The sequence below is a fragment of the Astatotilapia calliptera genome, chromosome 6, assembly GCF_900246225.1.
Source record: "Astatotilapia calliptera chromosome 6, fAstCal1.2, whole genome shotgun sequence".
Lineage (NCBI taxonomy): Eukaryota > Metazoa > Chordata > Actinopteri > Cichliformes > Cichlidae > Astatotilapia > Astatotilapia calliptera.
In genome coordinates, this window is record NC_039307.1 from 16,437,299 (window position 1) to 16,455,395 (window position 18,097).

Genomic DNA, 18,097 nt, shown 5'->3' on the forward strand with positions numbered 1-18,097 from the left:
AAATTATGTGGTCTGCAGTGTGTGGGTTGATCAGTATCCATCAAGTAAACCTCCCCCAGGTACTTCGTGTTCGCATTACCATGGTAACCATATGACCAGTTGATATTTTTAACCCTGGGGGTCTCTCCCTGACTCCCACACAACAACGTGGGATTAAAGATGAACTTTGTCATGTTGCTTAAAAAAGGAGGAAAACAGAATAATTGGTCAAAGGTCACCAGACCCAGTGTTGAGATTCTGTATTCTTATTTTGTGCTTTTTGTGCACTGGAGAGAAAAAAGTTTAATGGCAGTTTTTTGAACTTACTGTAGGTTGCACAAATAATTCACTCTTCATTACCTCACATGACCATCTCCGTGCAGGTGAAGCAGATGCATGAGCGACACCTTACGATCTGATTTGCACTTCTATTTATATCCTGAAGCAGAAACACAGCCCCAGACCATCACACTACCACCACCATGTTTGACTTTATGATGTTCTTTTTATAAAGCAGCATTTGTCTCTTCAGTCTACAGAATATTTTCTAAAAGCCTTGGGAATCATCAAAACATTTGATGGGTTTTTTACAAATCTGAGATGAACCTTTGTGTTCTTTTTGGTCACTAGTGATTTATTCATACTGGATCTCTCCCATGGATGTGCACTTCTCTCTTGTTGCTAAATTGTGAACACTGAACTGAGGCAAGTGAGGCCTGCAGTTCTTTAGATGTTGTTCTGGTTTCTTTGATTTGTCATTGAGTCTCTGTTGTTGTCATTGTCGTAGGATGGGCACTGCTGGGAAGCTTCACTACTTCACAAAGGTTCACAAAGTTTGGATAATGGCTGTCTCTGTGGTTCGCTGGAGTCCCAGAGCCTTATAAAAATGAAACGCTTTTTTAGATGGATTGATGTCAATGACTTTGATTCTCAGCTGTTTCTTTAGATTGTGGCATGATGCTTTTTGAGATCTTTTACCTGCTTCACTTTGTCAGAAAGATTCTGTTTAAGTGGCTTTAATTAGGCTTCAGTGTGGCTAATGAAATTAAAGTCAGCTTTCAAACAAACATGCATAATCACAGTTAATTGTGGGAAATTTGTTTTTCACACAAGGCTGACGATGCACTGAATTGTGACAAATATGCAAAAACCTAAGAAATCAAGGAGGTGGTAACTACTTTTTCATGACACCCTGTCTTATTGTAAAGCTCAGCCAGAATTGATCTTTTCAACTATAAAACCAGGCATAAAATCATAAAAGACACCAGAGAACCGGCAAACTTATTGTCTCAACAGCTGCAGACAGCCCAGGAATTTCCATTTAAAACAAGTACAAAACCAGCTTTGAGGTGGCTTTCACAGGTCATGTGTTAACATCAGCTGAAGAGCTGTAACCCAAGAGACAGAGGGAAAGGACAGAGGTGATGAGGAAAGAGAGTGTGAAGAAGAAACAGAGAGAGACAAGATGTTTGGTTAGAAAAACACCTGCTATGTGGGGGAACTTAGCTCATCTATAAATGAAGACCTGAACTGTATCACTTTCTTTTCGCATCCGTGTAGCTCAGGGCTGTTTGCAGGCACCAACTGCTCTTTATTAACACCATTCCTGATGGTGTGAAAGTGTTTATTTGCACTGAAATTAAAGTGACTGAGTGAATCAGTGATGGACTCATTGATTGTTAATTATTTAAATGTTGTTTTTCTTCTCTCCATTTTTATGTTTTGTATTCATTTATTTATTTGTTTGTGTATTTTGCATATCCCATACTTGCAGTAACAGATGCTGACTAAGTTTAATTAGGTTAAGTGTTTTAAAAAGTTTCCATTATTGAGTAGTTTTAGCTACTATGACCACTGTCTGCTGTAGAAAACACTATTTTTTTTAATTTAACTTCATATTATCTGTTGCTATAACTAGTCTGCTATTTAAAATGTATACAAGCACATTAATTTTAGCTAGACATTTGAACTAATGGCAGAAGTTATTTCACTCATTTATTCATTTGCTTTAACCAAGAACATCACAAATCTGTTATCTTTTTATATAATATATAAATATATAAAAATATATATAAGAAAAAAGACTTAAAGACTTTAAAACAGTAGTAATTAATAGAAACTAAAATTCCCAGAGATTTAAACGGAAACTCCCAGGAATTTCAATGTAGTTTATTCTGAAATACATACCAGAAAGTGCACTGGGATAAGGTGGTACTAATTTGGGTTTTTACAGGAAGGAAGAAACATTTTGATTGTAATTTTGGGTAGCAAGTAACTTCAGGTATTTTACAGTAAAGAAGAAATAAACTACACTGTATGTGACTTCAAGTAGTGAGTATCTTTAGTTATTTTAGCTGAAAAACTAGCAACAACATTAAATATATAACTATGCAGATTATGGAGTGACTTAGAGTGTTTGACCAGTCACCAGGGTAAAACATATGACAGTCAACAGTTCAAATGTTGTGGTTCACATTAATTAGGTGGTTAATATATGCCCAGCTAATTCTTGCTGGTGCCTCATTGGTCGATATGTAAGTATGTTGAATCTGATGTTGTATATCATTGGTTGTCTTTGGTTGGTTGCCTAAGCCACTTCATAATATGGCCCTTTCCCTAAAACATGCAGAATATTACTTTATTTTTCTGCTTAAAAAAACTGAATTACCTGCTAATTACCTGGTAATTAAAATCATCCATCCATCCATCCATGCTTGTAGGACTTTAAATTACTTACAGTATAAATTTTGCTTTTTTCAAACTTTGTAGAAAAACAAAAAATTTGAGAAAAAAATATTGAAATTTTCTAAGCCACAGCCCAATCAGGTTTTCAGTAGGAGACATCACAGCTAGAGAGTAAGAAGTAAGGCTGTTATTCTAAGCAAAGACAGGTTTTCTCACGATTCAAGTTTCTCAGAGAGCAATAACTGGCGCTCTCTGCAGAGCCGCAGCAGACAAAAAGACAGCACATCGAGCTTTGTTCACAGAGACATAGAAAAGTACCTTCCACAATGAAGATGAGACACCAACCAGAAAAAAGCAGTCAAAGGAAGGCTGCCTCAAAGTAGTCTCTAAAGACAAGTAGTGATTTCTAAGTTTCCCTTTAAATGGAGTTTAAAGTTTTCAGTGGGCTGTGATATGCCAACATTTCACAGCGGATGACTGGGGGAATAACTAATGAAGCATACAGCATGAGATATTGCTGCGTATTGTGAAATCAATCCTGTGGGGTTCAGTCATCTGCAATGGATCAAATTCACCAAGAAGCTCTACTTCATTATTTAGAAACTTCCAGCAACCTCTGGTTTCTGTCCTTATGCAGTTTATGATGCTAAACACATCTCAAAGGATTTATACATTTTCCAGAGGTCTGGAAGATAACTTCAGAAGTTCAGCGTCTCTTATTTAATAAATCTAGGATAAATTATGGTTCAGTTTAAGCCTCTTCTGGGGTGTAGGGAGATGCTACTTTAACACAGTACTGGGTCTCACTTTAAAACATTCTGGGAGAAAAGCCCTCCACCACATTCCTCATGAAGTTATTCCAAATAGTTACAAAAAATACGCAAATTTTTTTACCAAAGCCCAAAAAAGCCTGCAGAGATTTTTCATCATTATAATTCTGTTAAATTATAAATGAGTCAGAATGATGAGCACTAATTCTAACTTGTATTTCACTGCACAGAATGAGTTGTTCTCAATTTAGGGAGAGGACCACTTGCTGAAGAGCAAAACTGGATTTAATAAGCCAAGACATTATGTCGATAACCGCAACACCGTGTGTGTGTATATATATAAAAATATAAACATGGACAGTCTTGAGTCAGAATCAGACTGTATGGCTCACAATCTAGTTTTAGCCACTGATGGAGTTTTTTTTTTTTAAGCAACGCTGCCCTCTTGTGTTAAGGTAAACCTTATTTCCAAATTGTTGCATACCGAATATAATCTGGAGAAAGACAGGCCCAGAAGAGGACAAGAGGAAAGTTAATAGTGTAGTAAACATCCTGAATATAAAAGCATGAATAAAGTTACTGTTTTTCAATAATTTAATTAGTTGTGAATAAATAACGGAGTCTTCGGGAGATAACAACTTTCAAAAAAAGAAAATCTTTGAATAAAATAACTCCAGTACACCACATTGTTCAGATATATTTATTCAATGTAAACTCTTGGAAAGGCAGGGATGAATGAATACAGAAACCAAGCAGTGAAGCAAGTAGCTGCATGTGGTTGAAAATGAGCATCTAGAGAAAATTATTACACCTTTTGTAACCAGGAGAGATCAGCGAGTCCTCGATTTTGGGGACTTTACAAGCAATGAGGAGAAGCTGTGAAGACGTTGGGCTACAATAATTCTTAAAACACTGAACTGTCATCAAAAAGTTTGAAGCATGCAAACTTTATGACAAGTACTTGCATACATACAGATAAAATGTAAAGTGACCAACATAGGAAGACATGAGAGAGCGCAGCAGACCTTTCGTTTCACACATTCACTTCCACTGATATAATCTTGATCCGCTCAGGTAGCAACAAAAAATAAAAAAAATAAAGCAAACATTTAAAAAATAAAATTAAAAAAAAAATAATGTGCATCCAGGCATTTGGCCATTAAAGGAAATCCTCATTTCTGCCAGGTGATAATGATGAAAGATTGTGCTGTTAATAGCTCTGCAGTCAGTGCTGAAATGTGACTCAAAAGTGGCCTTTTAGACACAAATAAATCAAACGTACACATAGTCTACGCTATATACAGTATTTACATCTTCTTCTAAAGAATTACTTGCATATGGTACACATCACAAGCCTTATCGTACTGAAAGTGACACTAAATTGTTCATCATATCAGCAAGCAACCAAAAAAAAAAAATAGCTTTTTACGTAACTCAGTATGACTAATCAACCTTGTTTCTTTTCATATAAATATATTATCTTTATTTGCACAGGACAGATTGAGCAAATTAGCATTTGGTAGAAAATTAAATATTTCTTTGTATCGTCCCCAAAGAGAAACAGAAATGAAAATGCAAAAAAACAAAACCTAAATGTTTGCTTATTTGCACATAAATCTCTTTTTTTTTTTTTTTTTTTTTTTTTTTTTTAAACGGGGCTTATTAAACAACAGAATTATGAGTGATTTTCCATTAAGTTAATTCAATGAAAACAGGAAAATCAAAACTTCCGACTGGTCAAATTAGCTTTTATGTACCCCGGGTAGTGAGGGCTGGACTGAATGCTGAAGGATCACCGCGTTTTGAGCAGCACTCTGTACATGGCGAATCCCAGCACTGCAAACACTGTGGCTCCAACGCTCGCTCTCAGCCAGAAGGTCGAGCTCTTCAGGTCCGCTTGGCTAACGTGTCTGTTAAATAGAGGGATGCAGAGTGTAGAGACATATGTAAAGAGTTAAAAAACAAAAAAAACAACTGATTTTCCGTATCATACAACCCTGTTTTCACTTGGCTTTAAAATTCATTTTTGTGCGACTGGGTTAAAACAGCTAAGATGTAGTTATATTTGTCGCCATCATGTGTATTCATGGTGTCCGATTTAACTCACATCGTGTTACTGACTATATGACCGGTACGCCTGTGGTGGATGAGCATGGGAAAAACCACTGAGTTAAACTGATTTAAGTAGGAAACTACACTACAAAAGACATGCGGCTAAGTTTCTCCCAGACAACCCGGGCAGGTTGTTTGAGTGACTCGTGTGTTGTTGTTGGGTTATTACATCTGGATTTAACGCCGTCAACTTGTGACTGATCACCCAAGATGATGCATTTTAAAACTAAGTGTGAACAGGATCACAGATAATTCATCACTAGGACAGAAGTGACTCACAGACATCTCATCCTCTTTAACATCGAAACAAAAATTAAACTATTTCTCTTCCCCGATTAGCTCTCAACTTTCCAATAAAAGTGACAAACAGATCAAATAAGCAGTGACATTAGTTGTAAAGAAGGATCGCATAGAAATGAACATTGAGAAAATATTGATGAGCGGATGACAGAACAAGCAGAGAGCTGTGACATATTGAGACGCTGAAGCAAAAGCCAGTCAAACAGATGAGGGACTTAGAGGTTTATAGTTACGGATGCATGAGACAGCGAGACCAGAAATGAGTTGTGACAACTCTGTTAGATGAGACGGCTGAGGCACAGTGACATATGCAAAGCTGATACCAACAGAATGACAATCAGATTGAAGTCAAACACTGGGAAAAAAATGATGATGATGAAGTCTTTATAAAAAAAGAAAGCAATATCAAGATTGAGATGAAAAAACAGAATGAGCAAAATGAGGACAACTAAAAAGGACTGTAGAGGGAAAGCGAGTAAACTTAATGGCCTTTCTATTCTTCATTACAGAACAGCAGTATAAATGCAGTATAAGAAATAAAGTATGAAAGACTGGAACTTCAACAAAATCAGATTAGACAGAAGCAAGCATCATATATGCCGTGAGAAGCATTTAAACAGATCTACAGCAACACTGAAGGCTCATGTTGCTCCAGAGGAAAGTTACTAATATTGAGCAAATCGAATATTTTCTGTACATTTGTATAGGAATGAGGATATGAGGTTTTTGCATGGATGAGTTAAGGTTCACCACCATCCTCGAATTTGGCGATTAAGAATTAACGGGAAAGAACTGGTCCCTTTGGTGCAACCAGCCGGGTCTGCTGCTGTGTTACAAATGATGATGCCACAGAAAAAAAAAGCAGCTTAAGAATGAAAACGTGAAAAACATAAAAATGATAAACGCCAACACGTCAACAAAGATAAGAGAAGTTTGTAAGAGACCTTCGGAGTACGACAGCGTAGAGTTTGGCCCTGACCGTCTGCAGCAGCTCAGAGTTGAGGAAGTTCTGACACAAGCAGAATGTGCACCGGTTACAAGTGCACATGCAGCGCAGCCGGGCGTGGCTGAGGAGAGACACAGGGTACGTACACGCACACGCGCCAACAAACATACAGACAAACAGGACACATACGACAAACAAAAACAAAGTTAAAAGCTGAAAGAGGCCGCCACCATTAAAAGGCTCCAGTGTAGTTCAGATCACAAGAGAAGCAGCTTGATAAAAGGCTAAATGTTTCTCCTTTTGAGAGAAAAAGAAAATGTTACCTAATATGCTGATCTTTTAAATATTATTTCTACAAAAACAAAGAAAAGAAAATTCAAGCAAATTAAAGAATTTTTAAGAAACCTGAGAAAACAGAAACAGTGATAAAAGCAAAAAAACAAATCTCAATCTACCTGAAACCGTCACTAGAAAAGGCATTGGCCATGGAGGCGCCTCCAGCTTAAACACTTGAATCTCAGACAATAAAGTTGACCTCCTCAAGATTAAAGTCTCTGTGCAATCGTATAATAGCACAACGTGCAGCGAGGTGATTTACGTTGACAGTAAAGTGAAGCCTGACTGATGGCATGAGTGTGATGCTCAGGGAGAGATCACTATTACAGCTCAGCAGGAGGCCCGTGTATCCACAGTGGAAAACACAGTGGCATCAGACTAAAAGCAACATGTCCAGAGACCAGTGAAGTGCATTAATGCGTGTCGAGTGAGGCGCATGATGACAAATACTGACACTTGCAGACAGCAGGACCATCCCCAGAGGGGACCTGGGAATATTACACAGAGTACAGCTCTGTATTTAAACTGTCAGACTAATCTTAACCATATGGGGGGGGGGAGTATTCTATGATTCATCAGATTTATTTCTACAGTTGGGTCTTAAAGGGCAGAAAATCCTCAAGGACTACAGGAAACACAATTAAAACTTTGCAAGTTGCCTCCTTTTACAGCAGCAAACGAGAACTGTGACTCAGCTACTTCATCACCTCAGACCACAACATCCTCTAAAACTTATGTTTGGAGCCAGAGCGAAGGATTTAGAGGACTATATTGTCGGTCCGCATTTCCAGACCCGAGGGAGATATAAAGAATGCTCTAAATTGTATTAAAAACCTCATCCAGCACCAACAGCTTTAATAAAAATTACCAAACATAAATAATATAGGATTTATGTAATCATTTGCAGGAAACAAGAAAACTATGAGATTACATCTGCAGTTAATAAATGCATATAAATCTTCCTCTTCTGGGTGATGATTTATACTCATCATATCCTTATATCATAGTTAAAGGGTTAACAATATATAAATAGAAAAAATAAAAACAGGATATCATGAAGAAAAACATATTTTCCACAAATCTTCTCATTCTAATTTGTCAGCTAAGCTCATCTCAGAGCTGCGAAACTAAAGCTGCACTTCAATTAAAACTCAGACAATGCCCTCCAATAACAGACAAGACAGCTAAGTGGGATAACTTCAGTTAGCACTAATAAATAATTGGATTTCTCTGAATTAAATACAATTCACTATGTTCTTAGTTACCTTTTTACCCTTTCGGGAATCTAATCTGAAAATGTGACTCGTAACAAAGTATCACATTTACAGTCAGGTTGATGTTTCAAATGTCTGCATACTTACGGATACATAGCCATGGTGGTAAGTTTGGTGTAGATGTCTCTGTTGGGTGCTGAGGCTGCGTTACAAGTGAAAGACTGAGGCGGGGGCATCTTGTGCCTCCGACAGAACTCCAGAGGACTGCAGCCATACATCTGCTTGACCTCTGGCAGGTCTGACTTTGCTGCAATCATCATACATGGCGTCTTGCTGTCCATGAAGTATTGCTGAAGGAGAAAGACTCGTTAATGAATGATTATGGTTGTGGTGGTCTTTTGTTTTAAGTGGACAAACATCTGTGTTTTGGTACAATGTGAACACTAAAAACAGTTTTACCTTGAAAACCTTGGCGCAGTACTCAAAGGAGTAAGGGTTGCTGACGTCATAGACTAGGCAGACGATGTCACAGGCCAGATCAGAGTCAGACAGGTAGTCGAAGTCAGGAAACACTTCGTGAAGCTGGAGAGGTAAGGTGGTTAGAATTAAGTGGTTAAAGTGGAAATACTCTCTTTTCTAAATCTCTTAATTAAAATCCACTAAGCTAGAGGAACACAGCTGAGTTTGAACCTTAGTTCCTTTAATTTGACTTCAAGGTGGCACATCCCTAGTGGTCACAGTTGCTTAAATAGTTTGTAGAATGTGTGTGGACTTTATGTTAGATGCTGAGTTTGACTCAGTTTAATGTGATCTCATTCGGCAGTGCTGCTGGCATTTTTCAATTGCTTCCTAGAATTCCAGTTTTTAAAATTTGTGTGTCTAGGAGGTGCGTTGGAGTTCATCTAGTGTTTGGAAACAGCAACTCTTGGAATGAATTTCATTTTAGGGTAAAAGTTGCAGGGACACAAATCCGTACACAGTGAGAAGTGTACAAGAAAATGTGTTTTCAGTGCATTGGTGAGGGACACACAAAGTGCTGGTTTCCCTTAGACCAGCAACTTTGTGTGTCCCTGTCTTACCCTGCTAGCCAAGTTAATGAGTGCAACCAAGTGAAAAAACAACAACAAAAAAACAAAAAACAAATAAAATGAGCATTCATTGTGCTCCAGATCTGATGACCAGATCACCAGAGGGCCCCATAGACCTTTGTTGTTTCTGTTTGACACAGACATTGATGTCTTGTCTCAGTGCAGGTTTGATGTCCATGATGAAATTGCAGACACACAAGTTGAGGAATTTGTACAGGGAGCGATCTAAAAATAGCAGCTGTGCTGTAAGCAGAACCAGTGCAACCCAGAAGTGCACAAGCACATGACATTACAGAGGGAAAATGGTCAAAGTCAGATAGATAGATACTTACTTTTAGTTAACTACTGTACAGTAAGTATCTAACCAGTTTAAAAACCAACCCACAGTGATGAAAACCAAAGTGATGAGAAGCACACAACCATCCAAGGACAACAGAGTGAATCACACTCATTAATTATTTGTTCTCCAGCTGCCTATAAGTGCCAAGACAAACAGGGTTGTTGTGCTTCACTATGGATGCCAGGACAGAGGGAGTGGAATCCACCCTGGAGGGTGAACCTTTTAAAGGTCCTTTAACCAGTGTCAAAACAAACAGTGCAGTCAATGTGCAAATCAATACCATTTCAACTATTGAGTTTCATCTGCTAAATGTTGCCATCTAAAAGAAGCCAGTTTGCTATGGTATTTGATATTTTGCCTACAACTTTACAACAACTGTTCCTCTGTATCCCTACAGCACATGCACTGTGCTTGCACTTTGTCAAAATAGGCACAGCAGTGCTAATGCCTTTGTTAAGCAAGTACAAATGCTGGCTTGACAAAAGCATTAGGCGAGCATGATAAGAAGCTTACATAGAGCGAGCTAAGAACAGCCAACCTCAAGCTGGGCTGGCCTTCATGGATCACAGTTGACAACCTCACGTACAAGACACAGCGGTACATGCACAGTACAAAATGTATTTGTACCGTTACTGAAGGTCAGCACATACATAATGTGTAATAAAAGTATAGGAGCTACATTAAAGTGCCCAATATGAGAAATAATTAGAGTAACTTTATGTTAAAAAAAAAAAAAATCTGCCTGGAAGACAGTGTCCACACTGCAAGGATAGAAGATATATGTGCCGTCATGTGTTTTCATTAATGATTAAAGCAGTGTGTTTGATACTCACGAGAAGGTATTTCTCCTGGCCATAAACATAGGTTGTATTGATGGCATAGTAGGATCTGTGCTCCTCTTTAATGGTCTTCTGGCGCTGAGAAGACAGAAGAGGATCTGGCGTTAATTAAAACATGATGTGAATGACATTTTCAATACATGCAGCAATGCAAAAATATATATATTGACATAATCCCAAATGTACAGAGTTAAGGCATTTAAATAAACCTTTTTACTGGAACTTTTTTTTGATACTTGCTGTGTCTCAGAGTAAACACGTCAGTCAGGGTAAAGCAAAACATGTTTATGGCAAAGCCTGAAATCCAGTTCAGGCAGCCGAATCTAAGCCTCTCACATAATACACCCCACAAACATGCAAAACACCTTTCTGAATACCTCTTCAATATGTTACTGCATGCCTATGTGCACTGCTCATTCTATAGCTATTGCAATGCTGGTGTAGTGGATGGCTGAGCTGGTGCTTAGTTCTGCTTACCATGAGGTTTCTACCCAGAAAGGCTTGTAGGAAGCCACTCTTGCCACTGCCAATGTCTCCAAAAACATTACAGCGGAAGACGCTGCGCTGGGTCTGCTTCTTCTGCAGGTCAATCTTCTTATCCCTGGTCACTGCACGAAGGAAACCACATACAAACACAAGTACCAGAGGATCAGTTCAGACAGCTGCTGTGCACAGTCCAACAGAGTCAACTACACCATTTAACTGTTCTTAAAACAGTTTTGTGATTAAATGAGGATTACATGGTAGAGTTTACCTGTTATTCCTGCAGCTTGGGACTCCTGCTCAGCAATTATTGAGTAACCAAGATACCCAAAATACTCCAAACATCTTTGGACATCCAGATAAGTTGTTAACCTGAACAAAAGGCAGCTGAAGTTAAGACACATGAACTCATATACAGTAATGTAACTAATATTATTTTATATTTAAATGACAATATTAAAATCATCAGTTTATTATTTAAATAGTTCTTCGTTGTGTCCCTGAATTGTCCTGACCCATCAGGGCAAGGACACAGGACGTTCCTGTATCAGAATTTGGCTGTAGGGTTGTAAGTGCTGTGGGGTGGGACCTCTATTATTTGGGCTTTCCCTGACAGATCCTGCAGATAGCTTACTCAATTCAGATGCCACATGAAAACTTTGGACTCTTTGTTATGCTCTCTCCTGTCAGTGCTTTTTAGAGTGTGGTGAAAAGCACTGGAAGTGGGAGACCATTGCCACCGGGGAGGAACATTACTTTAGGGATATGTTTGGTTTACACTGTGTCCTTGTAAATGCCAGTTTCAAAGGTTTCTGTACAGGTGTCAGTGGTTTTATTGTTGTGGCTGATCAGTCAATCGGAGCAATCAACAAGCAGAAACAAATAAACATGGACACCAGTTTAATGCCTACTTACGTCCACTGTGAGAGATACCCCTGGTAGGTGATCCAGCCTTGGTCATTAGTGCAAACTGTGTTATTGACATCTGGCCCCCAGGGCATGTAGGGAAAAACATCAAACAAGTCCCTCAGCTCCTCTGGTGACAAGGCACAGTCACGGTCCTAACAGACACAAGGATCAGTTACTGTGTACAGCTACACCTAAATAACGAACAGGGTGCTCGTGGCAGGAATAATTTCCTGTGGGATTTTGTGGGTGAATGTACACTGAACAAACTGCTCTAGTTTGATAGACTTCAGAAAAAGAATGGCCTAAGCTGGCTGGCTGTCACTTCTACCTGAGAAAACAAACATGACAGACTGAAGGCACACATTCACAGCAGGACACTAATCACTATGAGAGAAAGCAGATCTTGACACAAGCTGTCACTTTCACTCTTTGACTCGTCTAACCTCATGGCTAATTCTCCCTGCCAATCCCTCCTCAGCTGCAAGGAGTTACATCACACCTCAGCAGGTGGTCACACTTGACTGTGGGAAAGTGCCTTCCTAAATGTCAATCAGCAACTTCTTGTTTGTGTCTCATCAGGGTGAAGGCCAACATAAATACAGAACCAGATATACAGGACTGTACCTTATCGTGTTTGTCAAAGACGCTCTGGAGGAAGAGGTAGGCATTATGGTTGAGCTCAGTAGTGCAGTCTGGGGGAATTTTCAACCTAGAGAGGGAGAAATAACATTTATTCATATTTAACACATAAAATAAATGCAAGCATATTTACAAAATGTATCAAACAAGCAAATAAGGAAGGAAATGATTCAACAGAGTGCCACAAACCAACAGACGAATGGAAATATAATGAGGTGCAAGAGCAGGAGCAGATTTTAGTTGCTTAGATGTCAAAGTAAAACTCACGGAGGGAAGAGATAGTCCTGATTTAACTCGAGGTCATCATCATATCCAAATCGCCTGAGTACTGTCCAGGTTGTTTCATGGCGTCCTCGCTGAATGAACAGCGTGTGGAGAAACAAAAATCCTGGAGAGGAAAAAATAAATAGATCTCAGGAATCCCACTGTGAGGCGAGCTTGTATATACATAAGCATCAGAAATACGTCCCATCACTCCTACCTTTAAGAGTGAGGCCGTTGTCACACACGCCATCAATTAAATTCTTCCTCACCACATTTTTTACATCCTCTAACGCCTGAGGCTCCAACGGGGTGTTGAAGCACGTCCGCTATGGGCAGACAGGCAAATGTTGTTATCTGAATTAGCTCAGCGTCTCCCACCGAAAGGAGGGAACAATAAAGACCGCCTGGATATTCTATTTTAACCAGTTTACCTGAAAAAAGTTGAGCTCGTTGTCGTTGAGATTACCATCGTTATCTAGGTCTGACACTTTGAAGATTCGAGTGAGAGCTTTTACACAAAGTGGCTTCATCTGAAAAATCAGGGACACACATCAAACGTTCTTTAAACAAAAGCAGGTTCTGCTAAGAGTTCAAATCCAGCCCTTAATGCAAAACAAACAGAACACTAAACAGCTCAAGAGTCATGTAGTGTACATTTATCCTTACATCTTTTTTCTCTGGACAGTAGAGGGGACCAGTGGGGTGGAGAACTGCCTTTTGAGCATAGTAGAAAAGCTCGGAGATGTTCTTCAGGTTCTTTGCTGAACACTATAAACAACAAGGAAGAAGAAAATGTGCACACATGTGCACACACACAGACACTATGTTCAGTGCTGTAATGCAGTTCTGGTATCGAAGTGGTTCATTTGAAAGCCCCATTAATACGCAGTGTGAGGCTTCTTGATCTCATAAGTATTATATGCGGCACTGTGAGCAAACAGTCCAGTCAGCAAAGGGTCATCCCTATTTACCTACCTGTGTGTGTGTGTGTATTTTGGTGACTAAGTAGTTGCCAGACAGGCTATTAACACACGTGATCTGTCTGAGCGGCGCGCCCGGTCCAATTAACAGACTGGAAAAAAACCCCCACAGGTGTCAGGAGGTAGTGAACTAACTTCAACAGAAAGCAAACTTGGTAGAAACTGGTGAGGGTTTTTTGGTTTTTCATATCGAGGAGTTGAATTCGTGCTGAATTCAAAGTTCTAAACAGGTTATGGCTTAAACTCGTGACCCTTTACAGTTGTTTGACTTCCTAGATTTAAATACTTATGCAGAAATACCACTATTTTCAGGAAGAATTAAAAAAGGGAACCAAAAGGCATCACTCACACAAATGCAACAGGCCAAATTAGGTCAGTGTTTACAAGCAAGACAACAATAGTCAATATACTGTAAGTGGCAAAGATTATCTTTAGGCTGTTATCCTCCCTAGTTTATACTTAAATATCAAGTTAGCCAATCACACTGCAGCAACTCTGTTTCTATATTAACATCCGCAAGACTTTAATTGTTTAACTGTTTAAATGACATGTCTGTTAAGATCCCTTAAAAGCAACAATGGCTAAAGTGTGGATGTCATTATTAAGAGAAAAAAATGCCGTTCTTCTTTGTTCCTGTAAAGATGGAAGTTTCTGCACAAAGGTCATTGTAATTAATTGTTATTAACTCTGTTGTGTTTCTTCCTCTTTAGGTTCAGCACAAAATAGAAGAATGTACTGATGTCCACTGTCTGAAGCAAACTATTTAAATACTTGAATCTAAGCAGATGATTGTTCTTGCAATCTGCCATTCTGTGTTTTATTGTTGAGAAATGGTGGCAGCAATAAGAGTGGTGACTGTCTCACCTCAACGCAAGTCTCTATCTCACTGTACTGATTCATAATGGGAAGTATGGTCTCCATGCTGCTGTGCTCCACCAAATCAGACTTGTTCCCCACCAGGATCAGGGGAACCCTGAAAATGTCAACACCACAAAGCAAAGTGATTAACAGACAATAACTGCTTGATATACACCAACTAGCCCCTTTATTAGGTATACCTGTTCAAATTATTTTTTAACACAAATGTCTAATCAGCCAATCACACGGCAGGAACACCATGCATTTAGACATGTGAATCTAGTTTGTGGCATTTTCCCCACACAACCATCTTTAGGGTTTACAGAGAAAACTGGCAGATCTTTGGATGAAAAGGCCTTGTTGATGCAAGAGGTCAGAGAAGAATTACCAGTGTTTCAAACATCAGCAGAAAGGCAACAGTATAAAGCACTTAAACAACAGCAACCGCTGACCAAAGACGCTGGTGGTGATGTAAAGGTGTGAGGGTAATTTTGCTGGCAAACTTTTAGGCCCCTTAGTACCCACTGAGCATCGATTAAACACTTCAGCCACCTGGGTATTTTTCCATGTCCATCCCTTCATGACCACGTCTTCTGTTGGCTGCTTCTAGTCACAAAGTTCAAATTGTCTCAAACTGATTTCTTGAACACTTGACACTGAGTTCACTGCTCTCAAATAAGCTTCACAGTCACTAGATCTCAGTCTAATAGAGCACCCTTGGAATGTGGTGAAAGGGAGGAGTCACATGATGGATTTGCAGCAACTGTGTGACGCCATAATGACAAGATGCAAATCGCTGAGGAATGTCTACACCAGGGAGAGCTATGGTAGTTCTGACTGGCTCCAACCCAGTACTAGCAATGTGTACCTAATAAAGTGACCAGTGAGTATACATATCAGTTCTTTTTTTGGTGAACCTGCTTGTGTGAAATGTGACACTTCTACTGCTGCTTTTTGCTTAGAGTGAAGACACTGTAAGGGGGAAAAAAAAAACCAACAACCAAATAATCATCCTGGGAGTGTAGGTCATTACATTAACCACTACTTGAAAATTACCAGGTTTGGCTTCCTGCTACAGGACCTAATATTTTGCAGCTGCCTGTCCTGTCACACACAACTGCACAAACTGAGAATCTGATCCCACTCTCTTCTTATATTTGGTGGAAAACAAAAGCCCAGAATATTTCTGTATGTACCTGCTGTCCTTGTCTGTGTTCTCTGTAATGAGGGGGATCCAGTGGCTCGTCACCTATGAAAACACAAGTAGATACGATAAAAGATTTTCTCAGTTCAGAGAGACATGATACCCAATTCTTTAGTATCACGCTGTCACACCAGAGTCTTACATATTATACAGTTCAGCTGATATACAAACTAAATATGGAAATTCTGGCAGCAGAGGAGCTCACCTTCTCTATAGACTTCTTGTTGTTGACAGCGTAGACAATGCAAATCACATTTGCCTACAGGACAGATCAACACATAAGCATTAAGCTTTTACATGAACCCGAAAACTTTTCACTGAGCAAAGCAAAATCCACAGACTCACCTTGGAAATCTCCTGAAATAACTGCTCATCCGTCTGCTCTGCCTCTGTGGAGGGAAGATGAGCTTGCTTAAGTAAAACAAGGATGCGCCAATTCTTTATTTATAAAACACACACGCACACACACAAAGTAATGTTCCTTCAAATACCAGAGTAATCCACAATGTGTGTGGGAACTCTCTCCGGTGTAACATCAGCCGGTATGGTAATTTCTTCAGCTCGATAGGGAACCTGGGATACAGAGATGTTTAGAGCTGGCTACAGAGCGTAAATAGCACAGTCAAATCAATGCAAAATAAGGTGAATAGTGGGCACGTTTAATCCCAGATGGGTACAGTAAGTTTCTGGCAAAACAGGAATGCATTCATACCACATCTGGGAACTCCTCGCTGACCAGTGACATGATGAGAGAGGTCTTCCCCACCTTGGCTGCAGATGGAGAGAAGGAGACATATTTAGTGTGTTTAGCAAACCCTCATTACTCATAAGCATAATGTATTATTATTACTGAGACACGTTTCTGTAGATGTTTAAGAAAATACAGGTTAGATGTGTGACCCATCAATTTTAGCCTTCATTTTTGAGGACACCAGATGTCCCACTTTATGGGAGCAACTTTGGAAGTCTGTCATTTCTTGTGCAAAGAGAAAGTTGCCAATCACTGGATGCACCTCTTCTGAAACTCAAAGATGACCACCAGTCAGATATCAGATAAAATAACAATAAAAAAATGGAATACGCAGGAGTACAAAGAGCATATACCAGACTGTTAAGTACTGTATTTAGCCTGAAACTGAGAAAACGTGTGGAGACAAAGTACTTCTTCCTGCACAGACATAACCCCAATGTGTAAAACAAAGCCCATCACATTCCAATAATTCAGATGCTTGAAAGGCTGTGATGTTACCTGATAGAACCCAACTTTCAAGGAGATAGATAGATAGATAGATAGATAGATAGATAGATAGATAGATAGATAGATAGATAGATAGATAGATAGATAGATAGATAGATAGATAGATGCAAAGTGCAGTGAATTCACATGTATACTGTAGAGTACATGTGAAATTAGGGCAATCAGATTGCAATACCATCAAGAGTGTTCACCATCAAAGTGGTAAACTGAGGTTAGGTGAATAATAGAAAAGAAATTATCCGCCTAACTGCTCTAAAAAGCTACAGTGGGGGATAGCATGGCCAAGATAAGCTCCAATAACACATACAGACCTCTAAAGCACATAGCAGTTGCAGAACGAGTGGCCTGAAACAAATACAGAGCTCATCGCGATGAAGACACTGCTCAGCATCACATGTCCAGCTGTCTGGCAGCAGCAGTGCAATTCAAAGTGTGCACTAAAAGGCTGACTCTGCAGTCAACAAACACACTGCAAACACAGCTTTATCTAAAGCCTTACTTACGCTCTCCCACTAATAATATCCTCACGTCTTTGCGCATCTTCCCCGGCGTCGTCAACCACGTCGGCAGACCGGTCTGTGTGCAACATTTATGCTCCTGTCTGTCTGGATGAAGGATACAGCCAGCCACTTCTACGCGGCCTGGCTCGCTTTGCTAACAGCTACGTTCGCATTTCAGCCCCCGTCTGCTCAGCTTCAACGCAAACTCCACACGGTTAGAGAGAGCCCTACAAAACGCTGTTCTTCTTTCTTACTGTACTCTACCGTGCATACTGTCACACAGCCAGCAGGGAGCTCACACGAACAGCCAGATAACCACACAAACTTGACTGTTACAACACCATCGGCTGCTAGCTGTCGGCCACGCCCCTCCTCGGGTCAGCTGAGTGCGTA

General features: G+C 39.6%; 1 protein-coding gene across 3 annotated transcripts; it reads right to left on the reverse strand.

Annotated features, from left to right (window-relative positions):
* Positions 1-5,075: 5,075 nt before the first annotated feature.
* On the reverse strand, positions 5,076-18,097 carry rhot1b (ras homolog family member T1). 3 transcript variants are annotated; one of them, XM_026170598.1, is made up of 20 exons: positions 17,708-18,097; positions 16,659-16,717; positions 16,438-16,519; positions 16,292-16,335; positions 16,152-16,205; positions 15,939-15,991; positions 14,749-14,857; positions 13,571-13,672; positions 13,336-13,434; positions 13,122-13,230; positions 12,908-13,028; positions 12,626-12,710; positions 12,008-12,153; positions 11,364-11,464; positions 11,087-11,217; positions 10,604-10,687; positions 8,802-8,924; positions 8,490-8,692; positions 6,791-6,913; positions 5,076-5,344 (listed from the first exon to the last, which is right to left on the reverse strand). In XM_026170598.1, exons 1-20 carry the CDS (start codon positions 17,742-17,744, stop codon positions 5,227-5,229), a joined length of 1,983 nt encoding a protein of 660 aa, XP_026026383.1. In that variant the 5' UTR covers positions 17,745-18,097; the 3' UTR covers positions 5,076-5,226. The 3 variants fall into 3 exon arrangements, with proteins under 3 accessions (XP_026026383.1, XP_026026384.1, XP_026026385.1); XM_026170599.1 differs by lacking the exon at positions 17,708-18,097 and adding an exon at positions 17,516-17,661; XM_026170600.1 differs by lacking the exon at positions 6,791-6,913.